Raw genomic sequence first — 23,590 nt, forward strand, 5'->3', positions numbered from 1 at the left:
GTTTACCTTCAAGCACCCCGTCATGACACACGGGATTTAGCCAGAAGGAGCCGGGTGATTTTTACTCTCTCATGTGAAAAAATAACCGTGTGCCGCTTTGCCACATGTCCTCGCAGGATAGTCTCTGGGAGATGAGCTAGAATCTAACACGTTCTGACACTTTCGCCAGAGGGGGGCCCCACAGACAGGATCACAGAGGAAGCAAAAGGGAATGCTGGGAGCAGGATGTAGGATCTTAACCAGTTTCTCCCATCAGCCCCCTGACCACGCTTGCCCCACCAAAATAAATATTTCTTGCTCCAGAAGATTATATGGAGGATCAAACATACCTGCACTAGCCTTTGAGTTCGCTGTCTTACAGATCATTCCATTTTGCTGGCCATTGTCAAAAGAAGTCCATGATTTTGATGATCTGTGGAGGTTAAATCACGTGCTGTAAAGGCACCATATCTTAAGGCGAGTTTTGCTCAATTGGGCCATTCAACCTGGAGAAGTAACAGCTGAAAGATAGATTTTGTAGCACCTTTGGCTCCCAGGGGATCTGTTATCATTGCTGCTTGTTAAATATATGTAGATTGGCTTTTGAGATGAAGATACCTTGGAAAATACATTTGTCCTAGTTAGGCCTAGACATTGGCCCATCACAACACATGAAACGTCCTTCCTGGATATGTGTCTTTAGAATCGGGGGCAAATTGGGGCGCCTGGGTGGCTCAGTCGGTTAAGCGGCTGACTTCGGCTCAGGTCATGATCTCGCGGTCCGTGAGTTCGAGCCCTGCGTCGGGCTCTGTGCTGACAGCTCGGAGCCTGGGGCCTGTTCGGATTCTGTGTCTCCCTCTCTCTGACCCTCCCCCGTTCATGCTCTGTCTTTCTCTGTCTCAAAAATAAATAAACGTTAAAAAAAAAAATTAAAAAAAAAAAAAAAAGAATCAGGGGCAAATTATTTTGCTCTCCACTCCCTTACTTTCTTCCTTTATGTATACGCTAATGTTTAAATACAATCCTAACAACAAATAGTATGTACTTTTAAACACCCTGGTATGTAACTATGTCACTGAAATACACATTAGTCCGGTTAATATAAGGAATTTTTTTCCCCATCAAAGATTCTCATCCCCAAAGTGCCCTACAGAAATAAAGATGAGTTGGGGGTTTTTTCAGTTTTAAATATCTCTGTCTCCTGGGACCCATTCAAGGACGGTCGGCAGCTGATATTAGCTCCTATCCCCCAGGCCAAGAGGATTAGCACTCTCCCTTCCAGACCTATTCTGGCATTGGGAGCTTTTTCTGCATCCTTGTCATGTAGAGGCTTTTATTTGCTTACTTTCTTTTCCACCTTCCTAAGTGTATTTTCTGACTTAAACAGCCATCTTTGCTTTCACTATCTTTGAAGAATGGACACAGCGAGAGAAGTGATCTGTGTGGGCACCACCAGATAGTATTGTTGGAAAACTCACTTTTTAAAACCCCTGAGTAAGAATGCAAAGTCTACCAAGCTTAATTAACAGTAGTAATAATAGCTCCCATTTATCGAGTGCTTTCTCTACGTCAGGTCTGGGGCTGAGTACTTTACTTATTCCCCACACGGTAGATTGTTTCATTGTTACTTTATTCTTTTTAAAAAAAAAATTTTTTTTAATGTTTATATATTTTTGAGAGAGAGAGTGAGACGGAGCATGAGCAGGGGAGGGCCAGAGAGAGAGAGAGACACAGAATCAGAAGCAAGCTCCAGGCTCTGAGCTGTCAGCACAGCGCCAGACGTGGGGCTTGAACCCACGGACCGTGAGAACATGACCTGAGCCGAAGTCATACGCCCAACCGACTGAGCCACCCAGGCGCCACTCATTGTTACCTTATTCTTGAATGGGATCCTCCATTATAATCCCTGTTTATCTTGGACTCGTGGACAGGTAAGTTGGACAATTGCATACAGAAAGCATTCTCTTACACAAAATGGGCTCTCGCCAAGTATCAGTTGAAGAATTCAAAGAATGGATGGAGGGGCTGAATTTAACTCCATTCTTAAGCAACAAATTCTCCATGTTTCTCGAGGAGTGACCCCCTTTCACTGAGACCTTGATTCCTGATCTGTGTGCTAGCAAGTGGCTTTTACATCCAGTTTCTCTCTTTCCAGATCCTCTTTCCACCAGTAGAAATGACATAAACGAAGATCATCTCCTTAGTTTATTTTTTTTTTTCTAGAGCCCTCAGCATGCTACAATAACCTGACAAAGCTTTATCTTGTGTTCATTTCACAATACATTTCATGCAGTTCACAGCTGTGATTTGGGTTTACATCGACATGACGCATGTGTCAATTCAGCCATGTGAAAAGAATTAATTCTTAATGGAGTTTGTCTCTGAAAACCGTCCAAGCTTAAATAAGCATGTGAGCAGTTCACTCTATTCTCAAGTGCAGTCTCTCTCAAATATGCAAGAAGGATTTTTAGCATAAGAATATAAGGTCCCTGTTCCGAGTCCATTTGCAACTAAACCATTTCCTTGAGGCTTTACATATCCTGAGGAATCCTCTTTCACAAAACTGCATTCAAGTATACTATTTTATCGGACATTCCGGGTTGAGTTGAGGAAGGAGGCTGACCTTCAGCCTTACATCCCCAAATAACATCTTCCAGTGGACCCGGCTTCTCCCAAGACTATTCTTAGCATCAGACTCTCTTTTACAATACACATTCAGCACTAAAGCCACAGAGTAGAGCTATTTGGCATTTTCCAATGAAGTGCAAGAAATTAAATAAGTTATGTGTTTGTTTGTTTGTTTTTTTATTGCCAAGGTATAGAATCAAGCACAGTCACTTTGTGAAACAGAAGGAAAGGGGGGTATACACAGGTCGTGACCTCTCCTCGCGAGGGGGAGGGGGGTGTGGGGGAGGGGCAGATGCACAGAAAACGTCACCTGGTCCCCACCCGGCAGGTAAGCCCTTTAAGAGGATGTGTTGAGTATCCTGGAGTCCGAGGAGTCGGACCGCTCGTCGTAGTCGTCCTCGGTGTAGATGGACTGCTTGGCCACGATTGGACAGCCGTCGTCGGGGATGGAGATGCGGGGGTCCTCGGGGGCGCGCGCGGGGAGGACAGGCGAGCTCCGGAAGACGCCGGCTGAGTTAGTGGGGAAGGGGCCCACGTACTGGGACCTCAGCTGGTACTGCTGCTGCAGCGTCATCGTGTTCCACAGGGTGACGTCGTTGGGCAAAAAGGGGCTGGACTGGTTCCTCGCCAAGGTATTCCTCAGCATCAGCGGGTAGCGGGGCGGCTGGGGGAAGGGGTGCTGCAGGGGGACCGCCAAGGGGTTGGGGACAACGTTACTGGAGTCGGCGGAAAACCTCAGCGTGTCCGGGACCCTGAAGGCCGAGCCCACGGACCACTTGGACGAGGAGATGGGGTAGGAGCTCAGGCTGTGTTCGAAGATGTGGCCGTTGGAGGGCAGCACCAGCCCCTCGGGCTCGGCCGCAGTTCTGTCTGCCGCCGCGGAGACAGAAGAGCGGCTGGACAGAAGGACCTCCACGGCGCTCACCAGGTCGCCCCCGCAGCCCTTCAGGATCAGCTCCAGCACCGTCGGCTTCTGGTTGGGGAATATTTTTTTTAACACTTCCAGGGGCGGTCTGTTGGCTTTCAGGCTGAAGGGCAGGGACACGGTCCCCGAGGGGCCCTCGATCAGCAGGTGGTTCTGCTCCGCGTGGTACTTGGGGCTGTCGGGGCGGCTCTCCGGGTTCCCGCCGTTTTTCTGGACCGCGTAGCCGCCTTCGTCCACCGACACGATCTCGGGGCTCTCGGGGGTGAAGCAGCCCTTACTTTTGGCCACATCCGGGGAGCTCCTCTGGTCGGCGTCTTTGTCACTGAAGGTCTCTGTGTTATCAGCCGAGCTGCTGTCCCCCAGTCGTTCTTCAGTCAGATCTGAAAAGCAGAGAACAGCTAAGTTAATCCTTTCCTGGTGTGCATGGAGAGGAGCAATTGGAGAGAGCCCCACACACGCATTTTGGAAGGGAACCACGGCTCGGTGTTTGCTAACACACTTAAAGCCTGCCTGCTTGCTTGCTTGCCTGCTTCCTAAAAAAAGGCTTGAACTCATGACCTTGAGATCAAGAGTCACATGCTCTATGACTGAGCCAGCCAGACACTCCTGTGCAGAAAGCCTTTTAAGCAAAATCCAAACCACCTCATTGGCAAATGGAGGGGAGGGAAGACTAAATAAAAATCTAGACATTGGAGTGAATTCTCAGACTAAGAATGTGCAGAGAAGCCTTGCCCTAAACACAGAACAGTGATGTGATCCCTATAACTGTTAAGGATGCAGCTGTCGTAGCAGTAACCATCTAAATAGGGATGCTCTGTAGTTCTAGAGATAAAAACAGCACAGGGAAGAATAGGAAAATGAGCTTGGGTTTGTCTTCTGGCTACTTTTCTGCAAATGAGGTGGCTGGTGTCATCTACGGACATCATCGGCTGGTACATGACCCCTAGATCCATAGAAGGGAATTTTAATATTTTCAATCCATTTCCCACAGGCAGATTTTGTGGTACATGTGTCTTGTGAACTGGTGGTATATTTCATCAGGTTACCATGTACAATAATTAGTCAATATCATTTCCAAAGTGAAAGAAAGGAGCCACCATACGTTGAAATCTTTCTTTAAAAGCCACTGGAGGGACTGACAGACCGGAAGTAGAGGCAAGGCAAAACCAGCTGTGAATCCTGGACAGCGAGGCAGGTTGCATGACGGAAAGAAGGAAATGGCTGGAGAGCTTTGTCAAACTGCACAGGGGTCATGACCCATCAATGAAACAGTGCGCCCATAACTCCAGGACCACAGAGCGCAAGAGGTAAAAATGTTTCACCAACTGTTTTATTAGTAAGGTTCATGGAAAGGATTTAAAGATAACTTCTTGAATTATATTAAAAGGGGTGGGGGGCAGTTTCCTGGGTAAAGCAGAGATTGGCTGTGAACTTAAACCAGGTGCAATTTTAACATTTTGACTGAAGATATTACCCCCCAAAGGGCTAGGATTTCTAAGCAGGCAGAAAGGAGTAGGTAAGACTGATTTGCTTGCTTTGGACATGCCAACAGGCCTCTGTAATAAAAGAACATATTCTTTATTAGCACGCTATATGCAAGTAGATTTTTATCCTTTTGCAAGCATTTACTGGCTGTCTCTACTCAAAGCCAGTGCAACTGATCTAAAGATGAAAATTATTAATGACCCAGTTGTCAGGTTGTAAACAATCGGTTTGCCTGTGTTTTCTCCGGCCTGCCTGAATAGCTTCCTTGTCATTTTCTCTGTGGGCACACCTGATTATCTTTAGAATGCCAGCCGGTGAAATTTCATCACAGCCCTGTCAAAAAATCTATCTCCTTCTATTTGTTGTTGTTTATTTTAAAAGCCTTAAACAAAGGCCCATTTATGAACATTCTTCTAATATGGGATTTACTTCAAGCATAATGGAAAACTAGAAGGTGAGTTCTTCAACAGGGCAAGAACTATGCACCAAGCATAAATGAGCACCTTTTAAAATGTGCTTAAACTGTATCAGTACAACTTTCAGTCCTATGACTGATCTGGTACAAATTCACTTATCCCCAGTTTGCATTTTAAGTAAACTACTGCTTTTTCTAAGACAAAATGTGAGGTTTTATGTGGGGATCATCTGCAGCCCACATATATTATGCCAGCTCTGCTTTCGAGCACAGCTCCGGTTGGGGGGGTGGGGGGAGGTGCAGAAGACCTATCTTTGCAAGAGGAATTTGACATATTCCCTCTCGCAGTTCCCCAGGACAGGGGATCCACATGTCCTCTCCTGAGTTAATGTGGTATTTGTTCTTGATCCAAAAGAGAAAAACAAGGACAAAAAAGCTTCTAGAGATTCTAATCAGAGAGACCTATGTCAACTTTCCTGACTCATGACCCCATGCACACCTTTTGGCAGTTACTCTATTATTAAACCCTTGAAAATGAGTGGACAGGGACAGTATGTCAGCTCTGCATTGAACTGAACACACAATTGGACTTCGGCCCCTGCCCCGTGGAGCTTAGGAAAACAAGTCAAATACACTCCCCAGGTAAATATTAAATAATGTTTTAAATACTATGTGCCTCTAAGCAGGGTTTTTTAATTTAACTTTAGCTTTCCTTACCTATCATTATCAGCATCGAGTATTTGTATCCCTGTAATATGCAAGACGCCGAGGGACACAGAAAAAAGGGAGTGAAAAATACCAGGAAGTATAAGACTTATCCCTGACTGGAGGAACTTATGATCTAGCTGAGCAGATAAAAGGCATGTGCAGGAAGAAAAGCAAACACAGCCAGACAGAACTTGCTTAGTATCAAATATGATACTTACTGTACACAAACATTCATAGTAGCATTATCTGCCATAGCCCAAAGGTGGAAGGAGCCCAAATGTCCACGGAAGGATGAATGGATAAATAAAAATGTGGTGCATACGTACAATGCAGTATTATTCAGTCTCAAAATGTAATTCTGACACATGCTACTGTGGGGATGAACCTTGAAAATATACTAAGTGAAATAAGCCCGTCACAAAAGGACACATATTCTATGGTTCCATTTATATGAGGTAACTTGAATAGACAAATTCAGAGATAAAAAGTAGAATGGGAGCGGCTGGGTGATTCAGTTGGTTAAGTATCCGCGTTTGGCTCAGGTCTTGATCTGAGCATCCAACTTCCGTTCAAGTCATGATCTGATGGCTCCTGAGTTCAAGCCCCCTGTGGGGCTCTGTGCTGACAGCTCAGAGCCTGGAGCCTGCTTTGGATTCTGGGTCTCCCTCTGTCTCTGTCCCTTCCTTGCTCTCTCACTGTCTCTCTTTCTCGAAAAATATACAAACATTAAACAAAAATTTTAGGGGCGCCTGGGTGGCTCAGTCGGTTAAGCGTCCGACTTCAGCTCAGGTCATGATCTCACGGTCCGTGAGTTCGAGCCCCGCGTCAGGCTCTGGGCTGATGGCTCAGAGCCCGGGGCCTGCTTCGGATTCTGTGTCTTCCTCTCTCTCTGACCCTCCCCCATTCATGTTCTGTCTCTCTCTGTCTCAAAAATAAATAAACGTTTAAAAAAAATTTTTAAAGAAAGTAGAATAATCATTACCAGGGCCAGAGGGAAAAGAGGAAATGGGGACATATGGTTTAATAGGTACAGGGTTTCAATTTCAGATGATGAAAAGGTTCTGGAAATGGACACTAGTGTGGTTGCACAACATTATGAATGCACTTAATGTCACTACATTGTAACCCTAAAAAAGGTTAAAAGAGTTAACTCTCACATTATGTGTATTTTACCACAATAAGAAAAGAGAAAGAATGGGACACACAGTATCAGAGCAGTATAGGAGATGGTGAGATTTGAAAAAAAAATTTTTTAACATTTATTCACCTTTGAGAGACAGAGACAGAGCACAAGCTGGGGCAGGGCAGAGAGAGAGGGAGACACAGAATCCAAAGCAGGCTCCAGGCTCTGAGCTGTCAGCACAGAGCCCGATGCGGGGCTCGAACCCACGAACTACGAGATAGTGACTTGAACGGAAGTTGGACGCTTAACCGACTGAGCCACCCAGGTGCCCCAAGCGTCTTCTTTTAAACAACAATTTTTCTCAGGACATCTGTCTGGCTCAGTCCACAAAGCATGTGACTCTTGATCTCTAGGTAGTGTGTTCAAGCCCCACATTGAGGGTAGAATTTACTTTAAAAAAATTTTTTTTTAAAAGATCATTTTTCCCATGCTGGATAAGTTGCAAATGCTGAAAATATTTGTGGAAAATGTCTTGAGGTCTACCACCAAATTCAGTCCTCCACAGAACACGTCAGGCTCCAGAAGAAAGTGAGTCAAGGAGCCGAAGTTCAGTCACAGAAGAGCTAGAGAAGGATGTTCTGGCTCAACTGACCTATCTGCTGTTGTGAAAACGTGTTTTTCCCCCCAATCTACTGGATACTGGATGACAGGACTATATATCTGACAACGCAAAATGCCAGTTTTGTAACTATTTTCCTGTCCTGCAGAAGAGGCCACAATAGCATCTTATATGGGTACCAGCTCGTTCACCAACTGTGAACCTCCAGACTGCAACAGTCCCTTCCTTTATTTTCTTGTGCCACCCTGTCCCCCTGCTATGGTGACACGCCCCCAGCAGCCTGTGCTTGCTTCCTGTTCCTTCTCAGCCAGGGGGGGTGGATTGTGCTGATTCATCCAGACACTCTTCTCAGGTTTCTGGGCGGTCAGCCTCCCCAGCTCAGTGCCGGGGCTACGGCCCAGTGGTCAAAAAATAAAAAGCTAACAGGATGTCACAAGAATCAAGTCTACAAATTCAGGGCATTCCAACTAACTGGGCTCAGCACTGTTCATATCCTGTTCAAAGGGAAGACAGAAGCCATTGAAGGAAACAAGGTGTGGGACACATCTATGGCCTTCATGCACCTGAGTATTGCGTGAGCAGAATTCCTATCAACAACCAAGGCTCTTGGGGTTTCAAAAGTGGACAAGGGAAGACTAGGCTCTCACTTTGTGGCACTTCTGTTCACCCAGCAGTAACTTCTCAAGGGCAGAACGGAGAGTCCCTGCACTCCTGTGGCACTGTGGTATCTACAATTGGTTGTACTGTTGTCCCTAACCTAGATGTATTGTAAATTACCCAGATGTACTGTAAATTATTCTATAAATACAGACTTCCACAAGTAATTATAGAGGGTGAGTTTTGCGGCCCGTGATAAAGTACAACTTAATAACAGGTGTTTCTTTACATCTCTAGGTTTTTTTTTCCCTAAACGAACTTTGCAAACTGTTCATGTTGGCTTAAAACACAAAGGCCTTTCTAGATACGGAAATGTGACACTGCTAACCAACGGAATGGAAAGGGAAATCGTCCCCAAACACTCTACCCTCTTTCTTTTTGAAACTGACACCCTCATTCCTAGAACATGGAGAGTAAGAATATACTCCAACTGATAATATGTCTACCCCTAGTAATAGGGGTACACAAAGCCAAACCTCGTCTTCAAAAAGGAGAAAGAAATCAATTTCATCTGATATTCTAAATTACCTATTGAAAGTGATACAATCTGGTTTTTTTTTAATTTTTAAAAAATGTTTATTTATTGAGAGAGAGACAGAGAATGAGCAAGTGAGGGACAGAAAGAGAGGGAGACCCAGAATCCATAGCAGGCTCCAGGCTCTGAGCTGTCAGCACACAGCCTGATGTGGGGCTCAAACCCATAAGCCGTGAGATCATGACCTGAGCTGAAGTCGGAGGCTTAAATGACTGAGCCACCCTGGTACCCTATAATCTGCTGTTTCTAATGCTTAAACATCCAGGTATTTTAAAAATCTTTCTATTCATTCTTCCATGTCATATTTTTCATGATACAGAATTAGTCCTAGGGGCGCCTAGGTGGCTCAGTCAGTTGAGCGTCTGACATCGGCTCAGGTCATGATCTCACAACTTGTGAGTTCCAGCCCTCTGCTTCAGGCTCTGTGCTAACAGCTCAGAGCCTGGAGCCTGCTTTGTATTCTGTGTCTCCCTCTCTTTCTGCCCTTCCCCTGCTCATGCTCTGTCTCTCTCTCAACAATAAATAAACATTAAAAAAAAAAATTAGTCCTAGCCACCCCTCAACTAAACCATTCACTAAGCTTTAAGTATTTAAAAGAAGTAGATATTCAATTCAGAAGGAAATTTTTTCCATCCGTGATAATGCTACCAACTTCAAAAAATACATAAACCTTAAGATAGCTCCAAGACTTTTTTTTTTTCTTTTGCTACAGACTATAACTAGGGAGGGAAACTGAATAGTCACACAAAAGTGACTTCCAATCTAAAACTACAGTTTGCAAAAAGTCTTTAGAGGACTTTTTAAATATGAAAATGTAGTTACATGTTTAAAAAAAAAAAAAACCCTAGGTATTCATTTCAAATATTTGGGGAAGTCTACCATGTATGGGAAATAAACATTCTGCTCAATACACATAAAAATAGAGAGAGACTCTTTCAGACTCTAACGTGGTGGATTTATCCATTCTATCCAATTATAGCTACAAAAACAAAAATAGATCTTGAATGAAAACACAAAAACATTGGCATAGAGAGGGATGTTTCCTAGTGCAAAAGTCAGTGGACTTTTTTTTTTCTTTTGAAATTATGTCATACATTTTGAAACATGAATGGTACCCCTTGTTCTGTCGACTTGAGCTTGGGGGAGGGGGGATACACCTATAACTAATTGTTCCCTGAAGGGTCATTTTCCAAGCACACCAGTCTTACAGCAATGACAGAAAAGGAAGGAACCTAGGCTGGACAGGGCTTCTCGAAGAGACCAATGCCCAATCAGAATGCCCAACATACTTTTTTACATTTTGTGTTATTTTGATCTCACACTAGAAGTGCTGCATCATAAAAAAACAAAAACGAAAAACTGAATGGGTGAAGATCTAAAGTATAGCAGGGAATGAATGTAGGTGGAAAATCATTCCTTTTCTTCTGCGTGTGTGTGTGGGGGGGTGGTATGGATCCTGTGAAAAGTATAGACAGTCATGCTTTGCTTTTTAAAATTCATTAACAACACTAGCTTACTAAAGTGTGAAGGAATCAGGATGGTTCCTTGGGATCAATATTTGGGGGAACATTGGGCAGAACTTAAGGAAATAAGGCTTGCAACAGTGGACTTTGTATGTCTTGCAAAAATTTAGTTTTGAACTTTGTTGACTCAGGAACACTTTTCAAGAAGGAGGAAAATTACCTATAAATCTACCTGTTTATTTGGTACTTATAAAAATACGGCCAGTGGGGCGCCTGGGTGGCTCAGGTCATGATCTCATGTTTTGTGAGTTCGAGCCCTACGTAGGGCTCTGGCCTGACAGGGAGGAGCCTGCTTGGGATTCTCTTTCTCTCTCTCAAAAAAATTAATCAGCATTTTTTCTCTCTCTCAAAAAAATTAATCAGCATTTTTTTAATGTAGCTGTCTACTCATTCATACATCTATTTAACAAAAACCTTAAGTCTCCTACTATGTTCCCAGGCACTGTATTAGGGAAGATTATACAGAGCTGATCAAAACCTTGCCTCTTGGCCACTGAGAGGCTCACAGTTTACTGATTCATCTTCTGTAAAAATTTCCGTCACCTATGCGGTTGGTCACATCTTACACTGAAATGCAGCAAATAACTAAAAGGCCGGTAGCTGGGCAGACTGTGCTGTATCCACGGGGTTCACATTGTTGTAAACATTCACCTGGAGAGACAAAGCTTGCAACAAATACTCATCCCTGAACTAATAAAAGTAATAAACTAAAAGTAATAAACGGTGAGGGGGGGGGGGCAGAATACCAATCCCCGCTTTGTACAATGTATGCCTGCCTAGTCATTGCAATAAAAAGAGAGAGAGAGAGAGATTAGAGATTCAGTAAAGAACTGACCTTCTGAATGTTCAGTTTTCCATAATACTGTTACTCAGCACTTGACTGTGCTTATTTTTATAGCTATTTAATTATAAAATAAAATGGAAAAAACCTACACATAGTTTTGTTGTCGGTTCCCTTTAGTTTCCTTGGAGAACCCGAGTCTGCAGTGCTCAGGCAGTAGATGGACCTGTGACCACCAGCTGTTACTACTCAGGCCTTGATCTCTGCCTTGAGCCCCCCCTCCCATTCCCCAGTCCCCAGTCCATACCCCAGTTCCCCGCCCACTGCCTCATCTCCTCCCCAGACAAGAAAATCCAGGGACCTGAGAAGCCAGAACAAGCTAAAAAGCCAAAGAAAGGAGGAAAGCCAGAGGGGAGGAAGAGGGGAAGGGAGGAGAAAGGGAGGCAGGGAGGAGGCAAAAGATTTTTGCTGAGCTCCTCCCTCCCAGGAAGAAGTGCAACAGTTCCAGAAAGGGGCTCCAAGTCCTCCAGGGACGTTGATTTATGAAGATTTACTCACTTTCTCTCTGTAAAGCTGTTAGCAGAAAGTGCTGACTGGCTGCAGCAAAGAATTTCTCATCAATGCTCTTTGATTGTATTTTGCAAACAAAATGCCTGTTGCTTGGTAACATTTCACTTGAGCCTGACCTTCCCCGAAAGTTATTGCTATCAGATTCGATTTACACTGTCCTCCTGTGATTACTGTAATCTTTTAAACCCGGGAGTTCATCCATCAGGGAAAAGAAAAGTTGGTTGTGTAAGTCGAGAGCGCGGCTATCGGCCAGATTTATAACCCGGAGGAGTGTGTTGGGGTGGGGGTGGGGGGATCGTTCCCGGGCGGCAGCGGACCTGCCGCTCCCAGACGCGTTTTTTCCTGCCAACCCCGTCCTCAGCGCCACAAGACGGACGCTCGGGGCCCCGAGGAGAGAAAGAAGCTGGTGGACGCGCAGGAGCGACCCCCACCCGGAGTGGCGCCCTGCGGGGTGATTGGGTGGGTTCGGCCTCGGCCTGGGGCCGCCAGACACGCAGGTCGCCCCGTTAAATGTGAACTTCAGATGAATAACCAAGGGTTTTTTAGTCGAAATATGCCCCATGCGATATTTGACATGTTATTTTTTTTGTGTGTTTGCCTATTTGCACATTTTTGTGCTACCTCTGACACCCCACCGGAGCTCGAGAGGCAGCGGGGAGGGCTCAGGGGGGCTGCCGGCTTCTCCACCCTGCAGCGCGCCGGCCCGGGAGAGAGCGGGGTGGGACCCGACCGCGGCGCCCGACCCGCCGCCCGCTGTCTCCCCGGGACCGGGTGCAAGGGGACCGCGGCCCAGTGCCGCCGCGCAAACGCCTTCCCTAGCCTTCCCGCACCGCCGCCCTCGGAGAGGAAAGCCCCAGCCCCGGGTGCCGCCGCGGGCTCCCCGAGTCCCGGACCGCGGCCCAGGGCCACCGCCCGCACTTGCGGCGCTCCCGGGGCAGCGTGCACAGCCCCCGCTTCGCACCCCCTAAACCGGCCCCGGAGTAAGGGCTTGGAAGAGGCCACTGGTACAGGACCGCTCCTTCCTCTGCATTGGGTTAGTTTCTGTGTTTCAGAGTGCAACTTGCATGCGAGTCGGGTTCCTCGCCCCAAATCTGGCCTTCTTAAATAACCAGACCCCCGTTTTAAAAAATTCATAGGTACACTTCATGAATGACTTTGAAGTCTTCCCCGCTTTTTTCGTTTGCTTCTAGCCTGTATTCACCAGGGTTTTCCATTCTGGCCTGGACCAGTGATCCAGTAACAATCATACTTGCAGGTGCCTCTGTCTCTTAAAAAAAAAAAAAAAAATTAAAGTAAAATTAAAAATTAGGAAGCAGACTGGACAGGACCCAATCAAGCTGGAGCAGAAAAGCACAGAGCCTGCATTAAGTTGCTAGGAGGTGCCCCGCAGGAGGTAAAATTAAATAAAGGCAGTTTTCCAAAATCTCCTTACTTCTTTCCCTGTAAGTCTCTTTGCTCCTTTTCAGGAGAAACACCCAGGAAAGGAGCTCCTACTTTCCTATATGATCCTGTTCTTCTATTCCTAACCAAATAAGCTGGCTTTCTGTTTCTTTCTTTTTTCCTTTAAGAACATTTTAAAGAACTTGTGTGCATATTTATTTTGTAGATAAATGTAGGAAGAATCTATAACTACAGGTCTTTCCTTGCACAGTGGGGAGGAGACTGAGGACACACTCCCAGAGGAAAGCCGGGGGTGGGGGGGAGGGATGAGAACACAGGAATGTAACTTTAGCTCCTCACCTTGGTCGTGACCCTTAACTTTCCTCAGCTCTTGAGCCCACGTCCTGAAAGGCTGGCTTGGCTGGTTGAAGCTGCTGACTCAGACACACTAAGAGCTGAAAGATGTTCACACTTCCCATGATATTTTCATGGGGGGAGGGGAGAGAGTGAGGAGGGAACTTAGGAAAATAAGCGAGTCAATGGTATAAAGAAGCCTAAATTCGAATTTGGGGCTCAATCAAAATCTAATAATATCAGACCAGCCATAGACGATAATCAAGCAGCAAGGGAGGAAAAAAGAATGCTTTAATCCGTAACTAGAATTAATAACATTAGGGTATGAAACTTCTCCTTAAAACCACCACCACATTGGAAGGAATGCTCCATGAACTACACCGTTAGATAAAATAACCCCTATTCCTTCTAAGAATTTGATGCAGGATTTTGGGAAAGATTTCTTCGAGCAACAAAACCGAGTCTGGGGGTTAACCTGTCACTCCCCTAACAGGGTGTGTTTTCTCCAATGGATGCCCAGCAAAGGTACCCTTCTCTCTCTCAGGCCAGAGCTTTTCTCAAGGATTTCTGGAGAGGGAAAAAGATTCCTGAGTTTGCGCACCTGTGTTTGTATCCAACAACAAAAAAAACCTATGTCTCCATAGCTGTGTACTAAAGAGGCCCTTTGCAAAACGAAGCGCGTTTTTGACACCGGTAGCACAAAGAAACAAATCTCGGTAATGTGTCAGCAGATATTTACATTCCTAATGGTCTGTGAGCTTCTTGTCCGTGTGGACACGTGGATGTACTATTCCAACAGACCTTCACCTACCTCTCTAAACCGTAGTGAGCTACTCGTACAGGAGTATCGGATGTGCTTCTCAATGAGCATGGCATGTTACATACAAACACAGTACAAGAATAATTGCAAAAACGTATAATACAGACAGCCAGAGCAATCACATCTAGACAGTTTTCCCTAACTTAAACCCCAAAGAGCCTTTCTCCATAAAAAGCATTGCATAGAACTGATCCACTTGTGTGCAAGACTTCCTAAGGGGAAATAATTATCTGTTCTTTTCCTGCCTCCTCCCACCACTGGATTGGTGGTTGGCTTTTTTTTTTTTTTTTTTTTTTAAGAACGGAATTATGGGGTTGAACCGATTGAAAGAAGAGAACAAAAGTTGTATAAATGAACGTGCAAGGTATGTGGTGTGACCAGCTGGAAACTGAGCTTTTGGTCCCTGATGGCTCACCAACCCCCCCCCCCCCAACCCCTGCGCCATCACTCTGACCTCTCCTTGTGGTAAATCCTAGTCTCCTTTTCAATTATTTGTTTTCAACTTGGAAGGCTCAGGCTATCCCGGAATAATTGGTATGAAGTAAGAGAGAGAGCACCAAGTCTGGTTTGTCCAGTTGAAATCTGTCTCCCTCTTTTATTCCCCCACAGCACACTGCCACAGCTGCTACCCCGCCCTCCTTCCCCCCTTCCGGCTGGCTCTCCCTCCCCCTCCTACCCTGGCTGTTTTGGTCTGGGGACTCTTCAGAGACCCTGAACTTTGGCTATCCCAAGGGATGGTTTGAAGAGCACAGGATGTGAAAGAATCTCCTGGACAAAGACTCCAGAAGCCAATGCCCTTTGGGTGCCGTCGGGCGAAGGTCCCTGCAAAATGCTACCCCCCTCCCCAGAAACTCCAACTCCTGCTCTGGTGCTGGGGAGATGAAGACCGGGAAACTGGAAACGGAAAGGCTAAGCAGAGTCAGTGGCATGGATCAGCTTCTAGAACCGAGAAGACAAAGCTCTCCTAGTTACTAACTTGTCCTAACTTAAAGGAGAAAAGCAAAAAGGATCTTCTTTCTCCCTACCTCCTCTTCCTCTGTGGTAAATCTATAAATACAAAGAGACGGGTGGGACAAAAGCGAGTAGGGGCGGGGAGGGGGGGCTCATTACTCAGAGACAGGCGTATACCCACCCTACTTTGGATTAAGTGTCCACAAAGCCCACGTTCAGCAAACTGTCCTCTGTCCAGAAAACGCCCAGTCTTACTCTTCACATAACATGTTCTCAGAGCTTCAGGCCTGCAGATCATAACTGAGCAACGGGGACAGCCGAACTGGGCCATCCAGGCTGCCTACCAACTCACCCCAAAATGAGTGAGTCTGTATTTCCCCAGCTGCACCCAGCAGTCCAGTGCTCCTGAAAGCATCTCTCCAGAAGCCAGGGGTGATGTCTTTTTTGGCGGTGGGGTGGTCATAAGCTCTATCATTTCTCCCTACAGGAGGGTGCTGGGACTTCCAGGGCCTTCCCTCTCCCAAGTCCAGCACAGCCCTACTCCCCTTCCTAGGAAGATGGGCTTTTTTCCTGTATATATTTGCCCCAGTCCCAGTCCAAGGGAAACGTCAAACACATGTCCACTCAAATCGAAGAGCCTAAAATCAAAGTGGCACTTGAGCTGGGCAGGACAGCAAGCTAGAGAGTCCCCAGGAGCAAAGACACTCAACTGAGGCCTGGAGGAAGGAAACAGAAGTGGGGAGGTGGGGTGGGGGCGTATGACCACCTCCGGGACACTGGGTAGACCCATCCTCTTTACAGCACCCAAGAGAGGAAAGGGGAGGTGACAGAGCCTTTGCTCCAAATCCCTGGCTTAGCAGCATGGGGCCCAGAACCTGGGAAAGGGCTGGGCAGAGGCGTCCTTCTCCATTGGAGGTCAGGTTCTGAGACACAGATGAAGGCGGCCGGGGAATGGTGTTTAAAGGATCTGAGCAGCTCTGCAAAAGCTGGGTGCGCCAGATTCTGGGTCCCCGCTACGAATTCGCGAACGTTTCCGGCTCTTTTTAACTAGGCTTGTAAATGAGGCTTCTTCAACAAATCGCAAGAAGCTGGAAGCCACCGTGCGCTACTGGAAAGGCTTCAGGTCCGCTCCAGTCCCTTGGAGCCCGAGAAGCAAGCCCAGCTCGAACTCAGCCAAGCCCTGGCCTAGACTAGTCACCTGCACCTACCTGTTCCAACCTCCAAAGACAAGGCCCCCTAAGCCCGCAGCCAGAAAAGCCGGGCCACGCGATGGGGTGTGTGCCCGCGTGGGTTTTAATTTGGTCCTGTTTCGAGCTCTTTATTTACCGCCTTAAGTAGCCACGTCCCCCTTTTTACCTGGGGAAGGTATTTGGCAAGCCCAATGCACGGTCACGCCGTTTGGCTCGCCGACGCCGCGCCTGTCCGGCCCGTGCCTGGGCTCTACCTGCTCCGGGTCCGGACTGAAAACCAGCCCGCGCCGGGAGGGTGTGAACCGGCTTGGCGGGACTTTGGAGGGAAGGCCCGAACCCCTGCCTCGGGGCCTCCCGGGCCAGACGGCGGCGGCCGCTCCCAAGTTTTCGCCCACGCGCCGCGCCCGGCTCCCGCACCGCAAGACGCTCGTACCTGGCTTGGCGAGGGGCGCCTGCAACGTCCCGGGCTGGGACTCGGCGGCCCAGCGCAGCGCGGCGGCCGCAGCCAACTCGGCTGCGGGGCGCGGCGGCGGCGGCGGCGGCGGCGGCTGAGAAGGCTGCGAGGTCGGCGGCGGCTGCGGGGCGGCGGCGGCGTCCCCCGGCGGCGGGGGTCCCGGCAGGGCGCGCAGGGAGTCCGGGATGAGGCTCTCGAGGCTCTCGTTGGCCTGCTGCCTGCGCAGCGCCACCTGCGCTGCCATGACCCGCTGCCGCTCGATGATGAGGATGCACTTCTCACAGGTGCAGTCCTTGAAGCGGCAGTAGCGCTTGTGGCCCTTGAGCCAGGACAGCACGCCGTGGTTGCGGCAACGCGCGCACTTGGGCGTGCGCTGCAGGGGCGCCCGCGGCGGCTGCGACACCGGGCCGCCCATGTACAGGTAGGGGGAGCCGTAGCCGTTCATGTCCCGGACTCCAGGAAGAGCAGGCGGGCTGGCGGCGGCAGCGGGCCAGGGGGCGCTGGACGGCGGGGCAGAGAGGCCCGCGCTCGGGCGGCCTCCGGGCGGCGCGGTCCTCGGTCCCGCAGCCCCGGCGGCCGCGTGCGTTCCGGGATGGCGGGAGGTGCAGCGGCCGTCTTCAAGGATCCCGCGACGCCCGCACCCTCAGCCTCCCTCCGGTGCTCCGCAATCCCACGCGCGTCGCGTCTCTCTGCCAGAGGCTGCTTCGGCTGGCACGTCCTTCCTCGCAGAGGCGTTGCGGCGGCTGCAAAGAGCCGGCGAGAGCTCTGGTTAAGGTCTGAGCCAGCTCGTCTGCAGCTCCCGCGCGCGCCGGGCGGCCCCAGCACCTCCTCCGCCGCCCTCCCCCCTCCACTCCTCCTCCCTCCCACTGTCACCCCCACCCCTAGGGTCCCGATCTCCTTGCACTCTCCACTCCCCACCCCACTCCACGCCTTCCTCTTTCCTTCCCGCTCGCGCCCCCAGAGTCCCTGCGCTTCACCTTCCTTGCCACCTGCAGCCAGGCCACTCTGGCGGGGGCGCTCACGGCCCCCTACTCCAAGCTCTCTTCGCTCGGCCGGACTGCGGCGCTCCGGGACGCGGCGGTGCACGCGGGGCGGGGAAGAGGAGGGCCGGCGGGGGTGCGGGTGGAGGTGCCCGTAGGCCAGTGAGCTGGCCGCTCCCCTTCTCTCTCCTCCCCTCCCTGCAGGCCTGATTTGTCGGCACCGAGCCCGAGGCCACTTTCATCCCCACACTTGGCGGCCGAAATGGCTCGGCGAGATCCGGAGCCTACCCGAGCCTTGCGGGTGCACTTGGGACCCAGCAGGAGCCGAGAGGGTTTCACTTAGGGCGAGCCAGGCCCTGCGGCCACTGGCGGGTGCAGTTGGGGTAGGGCAGTGCCACTGGTTCGGGGAAATTTTGACTTTCTTGATTTCCTTTGCAACATTTCTTTTTCTTTTGCTGCTGTAGAACAAAATGTATGTTTATGAAAACCTGCTGGCCCGAGGATGACAACCCATCTTGCGGGCTATTTCAAGGGGAAAAAAGACCGCCCTCTCTGGCCTTGAGTTTCTCTACTCCCCAACCCATGTTTTAATAATAATAGTAATTTTAGGGAAAAAAAAGTTTCAGTCCTGAAAAGCCAGGAAGTGCTCATGTGGAGGATCTGCTTACGTGCGGGATCTAACTTTCTCTCAGCGGTCGGAGGAGCCACGTTAGCACCCCACGAGCTGCCGGATGTGACGACGATCTCCACTCTGTTCTGCCCAACAGCCATTACCGCACCATCAAACGGAGGTCTGGAGTCGGCCAGTTCAAATGCCCACAGACTCAGTGACTGAATTACGGATGAGGGATGGGGCCATTCCTGCCCTCCCCCCACCCCCCAGCGTCTTTGGGTAGGCGTGGAAGAGCGCCCTTGCACCAGATGACAGAAGCAAACTTTGTTCAAACTGTTAGCGGCGTGTCTCTAATCTCGGAGTACCGGTTTGGCCTAATGCAGACTCCCGCTGGAAGTGCGCCGCGAAGACTAAACAAACACACACACACACACACGCACACACATGCACACACACAACGCAAGAAAACAAAGAAACAAGCAAACACGGGAGGACACAACGGTGCAGGGTAGCACAATGGTTCAGTGCAAAGCGGGGGAGATGGCATTCCCGGAGCCTTCGTTCCGCGGGCTCCTGAGAGGACACTGAGCTCATCTCTTGGAGGTCTCGGCGAATCGAATTCGAGAAGAGTCCGCAAGAATGGCCAACCCTTGGGCTGCACAGCGCCCCTTGTCCTCTCTGGGAACCCGTTTTTCTCTGCACTGCCCTGGAAGCAAGTAACAGGAAAACGTCCCTCTGTGTTTGCTGTGAATTCAAATAAAGCATCGCTAGGCGTTCTGGCGGCAACCCTCCACCAGATTTCGGGAAGGGAGGAGGATTAAAAAGGGAACCCGGTGTCCCTTGAAGTCCTAGCCGCCCCCCTTTGTCAGACTAGTCCGGAGGTTGGGGATCACTGGATGTTGGCCTGGTTGGGGGGGGGGGGCGTGGGCAGGAAACCTGTGAGGAACAGTGCTACCCCTGGGCCAAACTTGGGTCAGTACAGACTCCCTCAGTGTCGCCTCTCATTCCCCCTCATCCACCCCCACCCTCAACCCCTCTTCTCCCGACCTCTGTTAGGAAAACAAGCCCTAAAACACAACTGGAGGGAACTTCCTACACTTTCGGGATCGGAGGCAGAGGTCACCGGCACCCCCCCCCCCACACACACACACCCGGCGGGCCTGAGACTGGAAAGTGGGAATTGTTGGTCAGTCCCTTCACATAAAGACAGACAAGAAGGGCCCAGAATGACACTGAATCTGGGAACTTTCGCGGGGAAATCTCTAGATCTCTTGGGAATGCGAAGACCACGGACTTTTTTTTTTTCCTTTTTTCTTTTTTTTTTTTTTTGTCAGATGCATGCCTCCCAATTTTCTCCTAATGGTCAGCGAAACTGAGGAATGTAAGTGACGGGAGTAAAGAATTTTTTTAAGGAAAAGAACAGATCTCAAAACGGGTTTGGGGGGCATTCCCACTACTAAGGCGACCTCCTTTCCTCCTCCACTCACCTAGCCATCCTATCCCTTTGCCACTCAAACAGTCTGGCATTATTTGGGCCGGGGCCCCATTTCACTCCAGTGCACATCGGGGGCTGAGATCTAAATACTCATTTGATATAGCGCAATAATCCTTTTCTCATATTTGATGGGAATGTTTTCCATATCCCAGTATTTGACAACATCTCCCTATAGGAACAGGTTTGTATTTATGTTGGTAAAATGTCCCCTGCCTCAAAGTCTATTGTAACCCAACACCTGACAACCCCGAGTCCCATTTCTGTTTGCAGAAAGGGTTTATTCAAGCACATAATGGGATCCCAGCAGAAAGCCTTCCTGAACAAGGGGCTATGGTAAACTTCACCACATGAACTCCGTTTCCAGGGCTATTAAGCTTTTAATTGGAAAATAGCAGAGGAAATTTCAAGGTGACTATAACGTGTTAGCAGTTAGTGCGGAGAAGAAAAGCCCAAGCGGGGATGAATGTAGAAAGCATATGGTCCGAATCACGTTTAGAAGGAGCGGCCTGCTTCTACTAAGTCCCCGCCACTTACACACTTATGGGAAAAAGCATCAAAGAAATTGCAAAGGGAGGGAGGAGGATTATGAGTAAATGTAACCTCACTAGATTGGATCCACTCAAGTTCTCTGGGTGATGGTGTGTGCGCTCAGACCACAATTAACTAGGTAGAATTGTGACAGGTATTAACAGCGAAAGGGTGAAAGATAATGTGCGTATGTGGTTGTCGTTCTCCTAGCTTACAATTTCATGGCGTGTACACATTTAAAAGCTGGGGCTGCAGATGTGCCAGCTGAGAAGCCGAGGATGTTCTGCCTCCAAATCCAGGAGTCCTGGTAGATGTTCCTCCCCGCAAAAAAAAAAAAAAAAAATCAAAAAACAAACAAAAAACCCCACAAAAACAAAAAACAAAAACAAAAACCACCCACTTATCAAAAGGGCAGTTTCACATTGTCCCGGATGTATAATGCATCAGGAAATTTTCTGCTTTGCTGGATTCTCATGGAGGGGGAGGTCAGGGTTCCTATTTTGCCGTTTTTTAATCGCGACCATGGTGACGCTGGAGGCCAGGGCTTGCAGAAAGCCCCGAAAATGCAAGAAAACGAGCCCCCTCTGCCCGCGCGTGAACTTCTCATCTCTCATCCCGTCCCTGCCTCTAGGCATCGCCCTTTGGCCAGCTTCAAATTGAAAGTGGGGGACGAATGTCTGGGGAGGCGGTGGGGCAACCAGCAACCAATTTCTTGAGGTGACAATAATGCTCTTGTTCTCCCTCAATTAATTGGGGAAGAGACTCCTGCGCACCTCCCATAGCATCCCCGTAGCCGCCCTCTGGGGCGCGGGGTGGAGGACAGAGGCCACGTGCGGCCGGGGTGGGGGGAAGCGAGTGAACCCGGGTCTGGCGGCCCGGGAAACGCGGCCGAACGGAAAGAAGGTCCACGACGGTCGCGTCCCCACGCCATTTTGGCAGTGGGCGACCTTAAGATCTTAAAGGGCCGAAGCCTTCTTAAGCAAACAGGGGCGCAGAACAGCCCGCAGGCCCTGTGCAGACAGTGCAGGTGCTCGTTCGTTCTTTCACGTTCTCGAATTCTCGAAACCAGCAGGGGTCGTGCCTGGGCACGAGCGCTCCCACCCGTGCAGATGCCTCAGACGCAGCCCAAACACCAGGCCGTGCCCGCCCCCCATCTTTTGGGGGGGGGGGGTGTCGCTCTAGCTTTGCTTTATCCGAGGGGCCCACTGAAAGCCGACCTCTGCCCCGCGCTTCGCAAGGCAAAGTGGAAAAGCGCGACCTCGCAGCGCTCCCCACTGGGCCAGGGCCCCGGCCCGCTTCCCCCGCAGGCCTCGAGCGCCGCAGCTCCCTCTCCGCGCGCAGGGGTGGGGCTCTTGGGCCCTGCCTACTCACCCCTGCGGGGCAGCGGGAGGCCGGGGTGGGCTGCGGCGTCGGTGCCGTCCCTACCCGCCTCGCTAGAGGCTCGCAGTGGGGCGGCCTGCAAACCCGCGCGCCTTCTGAGCAAAGGGGGAAAAGCAGCATGTACTCTCCGAAGGAAAACGAGAGCGGCGCGGACCTGAGAACATTTTAAAGATCATGTTTCCCTTGGACTTGAACGCTCAAAGCAAAACCAAACAAAAAGGCCAGGGAAATCTTTTTAGGTACTTCGAGTAACGTTCAAGGGGCACAGAATCTTTGCTCCAGTGCCCGCTCTCAGGGCGCCGGTGCAGTTCTTCCCCAGGACGAGCCACTCTTCCAGAACGCTCTTCTCCCTCCGCCCCCGCTGTCGTCCCGCGGCCCCGTAACAAAGCCCCGCTGCGGGGAAAGTGGGCGGCTCTGCGGCCTTCCCAGAAACACGTTCCAGTTCCGTCCCAGGGAGTCCCGGGGATAATGGGAAACGGCGGACGCGGCCCGCACCCCAGGGGACCTGGCTGAGAACTCTACGCACGGAGGCCCGACCAGAGGCGGGAGAGCAACGCTGGGAGGCTGGGAGCGGCGCACCCGAAGGGCGCCCCACGGCAGGGGGCCCACACCTACACCCTCAGCTCTCGAGGCCCGCTCGGTATCCTCCTGGGCGGGGCGACTTCCGGAGCACTCGAGGCTCCGCCCACCCAACCAGCGCCCCGCCTCCTACCCTGCTCACCCCGCCCCCCCGCCTGGGGTCCTAGGCAGCCCTCCGGGCCGCAGCTTTGAACTGTTGGAAAGTTTGCCGGTTGTTCTGGGGTAGGGAGTGCGGAGAACTTGACGAAATAGTGGCTGAGCGAAGGCCTCTCGCGTTTCTGTTGAGGGGGAGGAGGCGTCTTTCCCCGGCGAAGATCGCGAGTCGTCGGCAGTGGCCGGAGCGGGCCGAGCTGGCAGCAACTGGGCTCAGGCCTTGTCCTTGTGTACGCGCCAAGGGGCGAAGGCCTCGGGCCCGGGCCACTTCCCGCTGGGGCGGGACGGAGCCGAGAACGATCCCTCTCCTTGCAGCAGTTGACCTTCGGCGTATTTTTTAATTTTTTTTTTCAACGTTTATTTATTTTTGGGACAGAGAGAGACAGAGCATGAACGGGGGAGGGGCAGAGAGAGAGGGAGACACAGAATCGGAAACAGGCTCCAGGCTCTGAGCCATCAGCCCAGAGCCTGACGCGGGGCTCGAACTCACGGACCACGAGATCGTGACCTGGCTGAAGTCGGACGCTTAACCGACTGCGCCACCCAGGCGCCCCAGACCTTCGGCGTATTTTTAAGACGCATAGCGCTTTCCACGAAGCGCTTTTAATACCACTTGGTGCAAAACATCAAAATGCGGTGCAGTATACGTGTCCGTGTGAAACCGGTTCGGCACTGGAGTTCACCCAAAGCGGAGAGGGGCTCGATTTTTAGGCGTGCGCAGCAGTTCGGTTTCCACGAGGTGCAAGGGACAATGGTGATGGCTAG

General features: G+C 50.1%; 1 protein-coding gene across 1 annotated transcript; it reads right to left on the bottom strand.

Moving 5' to 3' along the window:
* Nucleotides 1-2,171: 2,171 nt before the first annotated feature.
* On the bottom strand, nucleotides 2,172-18,378 carry DMRT3 (doublesex and mab-3 related transcription factor 3). The gene is made up of 3 exons (XM_045468642.1): nucleotides 18,075-18,378; nucleotides 17,077-17,840; nucleotides 2,172-3,912 (listed from the first exon to the last, which is right to left on the bottom strand). Exons 2-3 carry the CDS (start codon nucleotides 17,540-17,542, stop codon nucleotides 2,945-2,947), a joined length of 1,434 nt encoding a protein of 477 aa, XP_045324598.1. The 5' UTR covers nucleotides 17,543-17,840; nucleotides 18,075-18,378; the 3' UTR covers nucleotides 2,172-2,944.
* Between the last annotated feature and the right edge of the window lie 5,212 nt (nucleotides 18,379-23,590).

This window comes from Leopardus geoffroyi, chromosome D4 (genome assembly GCF_018350155.1).
Source record: "Leopardus geoffroyi isolate Oge1 chromosome D4, O.geoffroyi_Oge1_pat1.0, whole genome shotgun sequence".
Classification (NCBI taxonomy): domain Eukaryota; kingdom Metazoa; phylum Chordata; class Mammalia; order Carnivora; family Felidae; genus Leopardus; species Leopardus geoffroyi.

Coding starts and splice junctions, on each gene's coding strand:
- DMRT3 (XM_045468642.1), bottom strand. CDS start 17,542: ATGAACGGCTACGGCTCCCCCTACCTGTACATGGGCGGCCCGGTGTCG. Junction 3,913..17,076: donor GGCGCCCCTCGCCAAGCCAG/GTACGAGCGTCT, acceptor TCTGCTTTTCAG/ATCTGACTGAAGAACGACTG.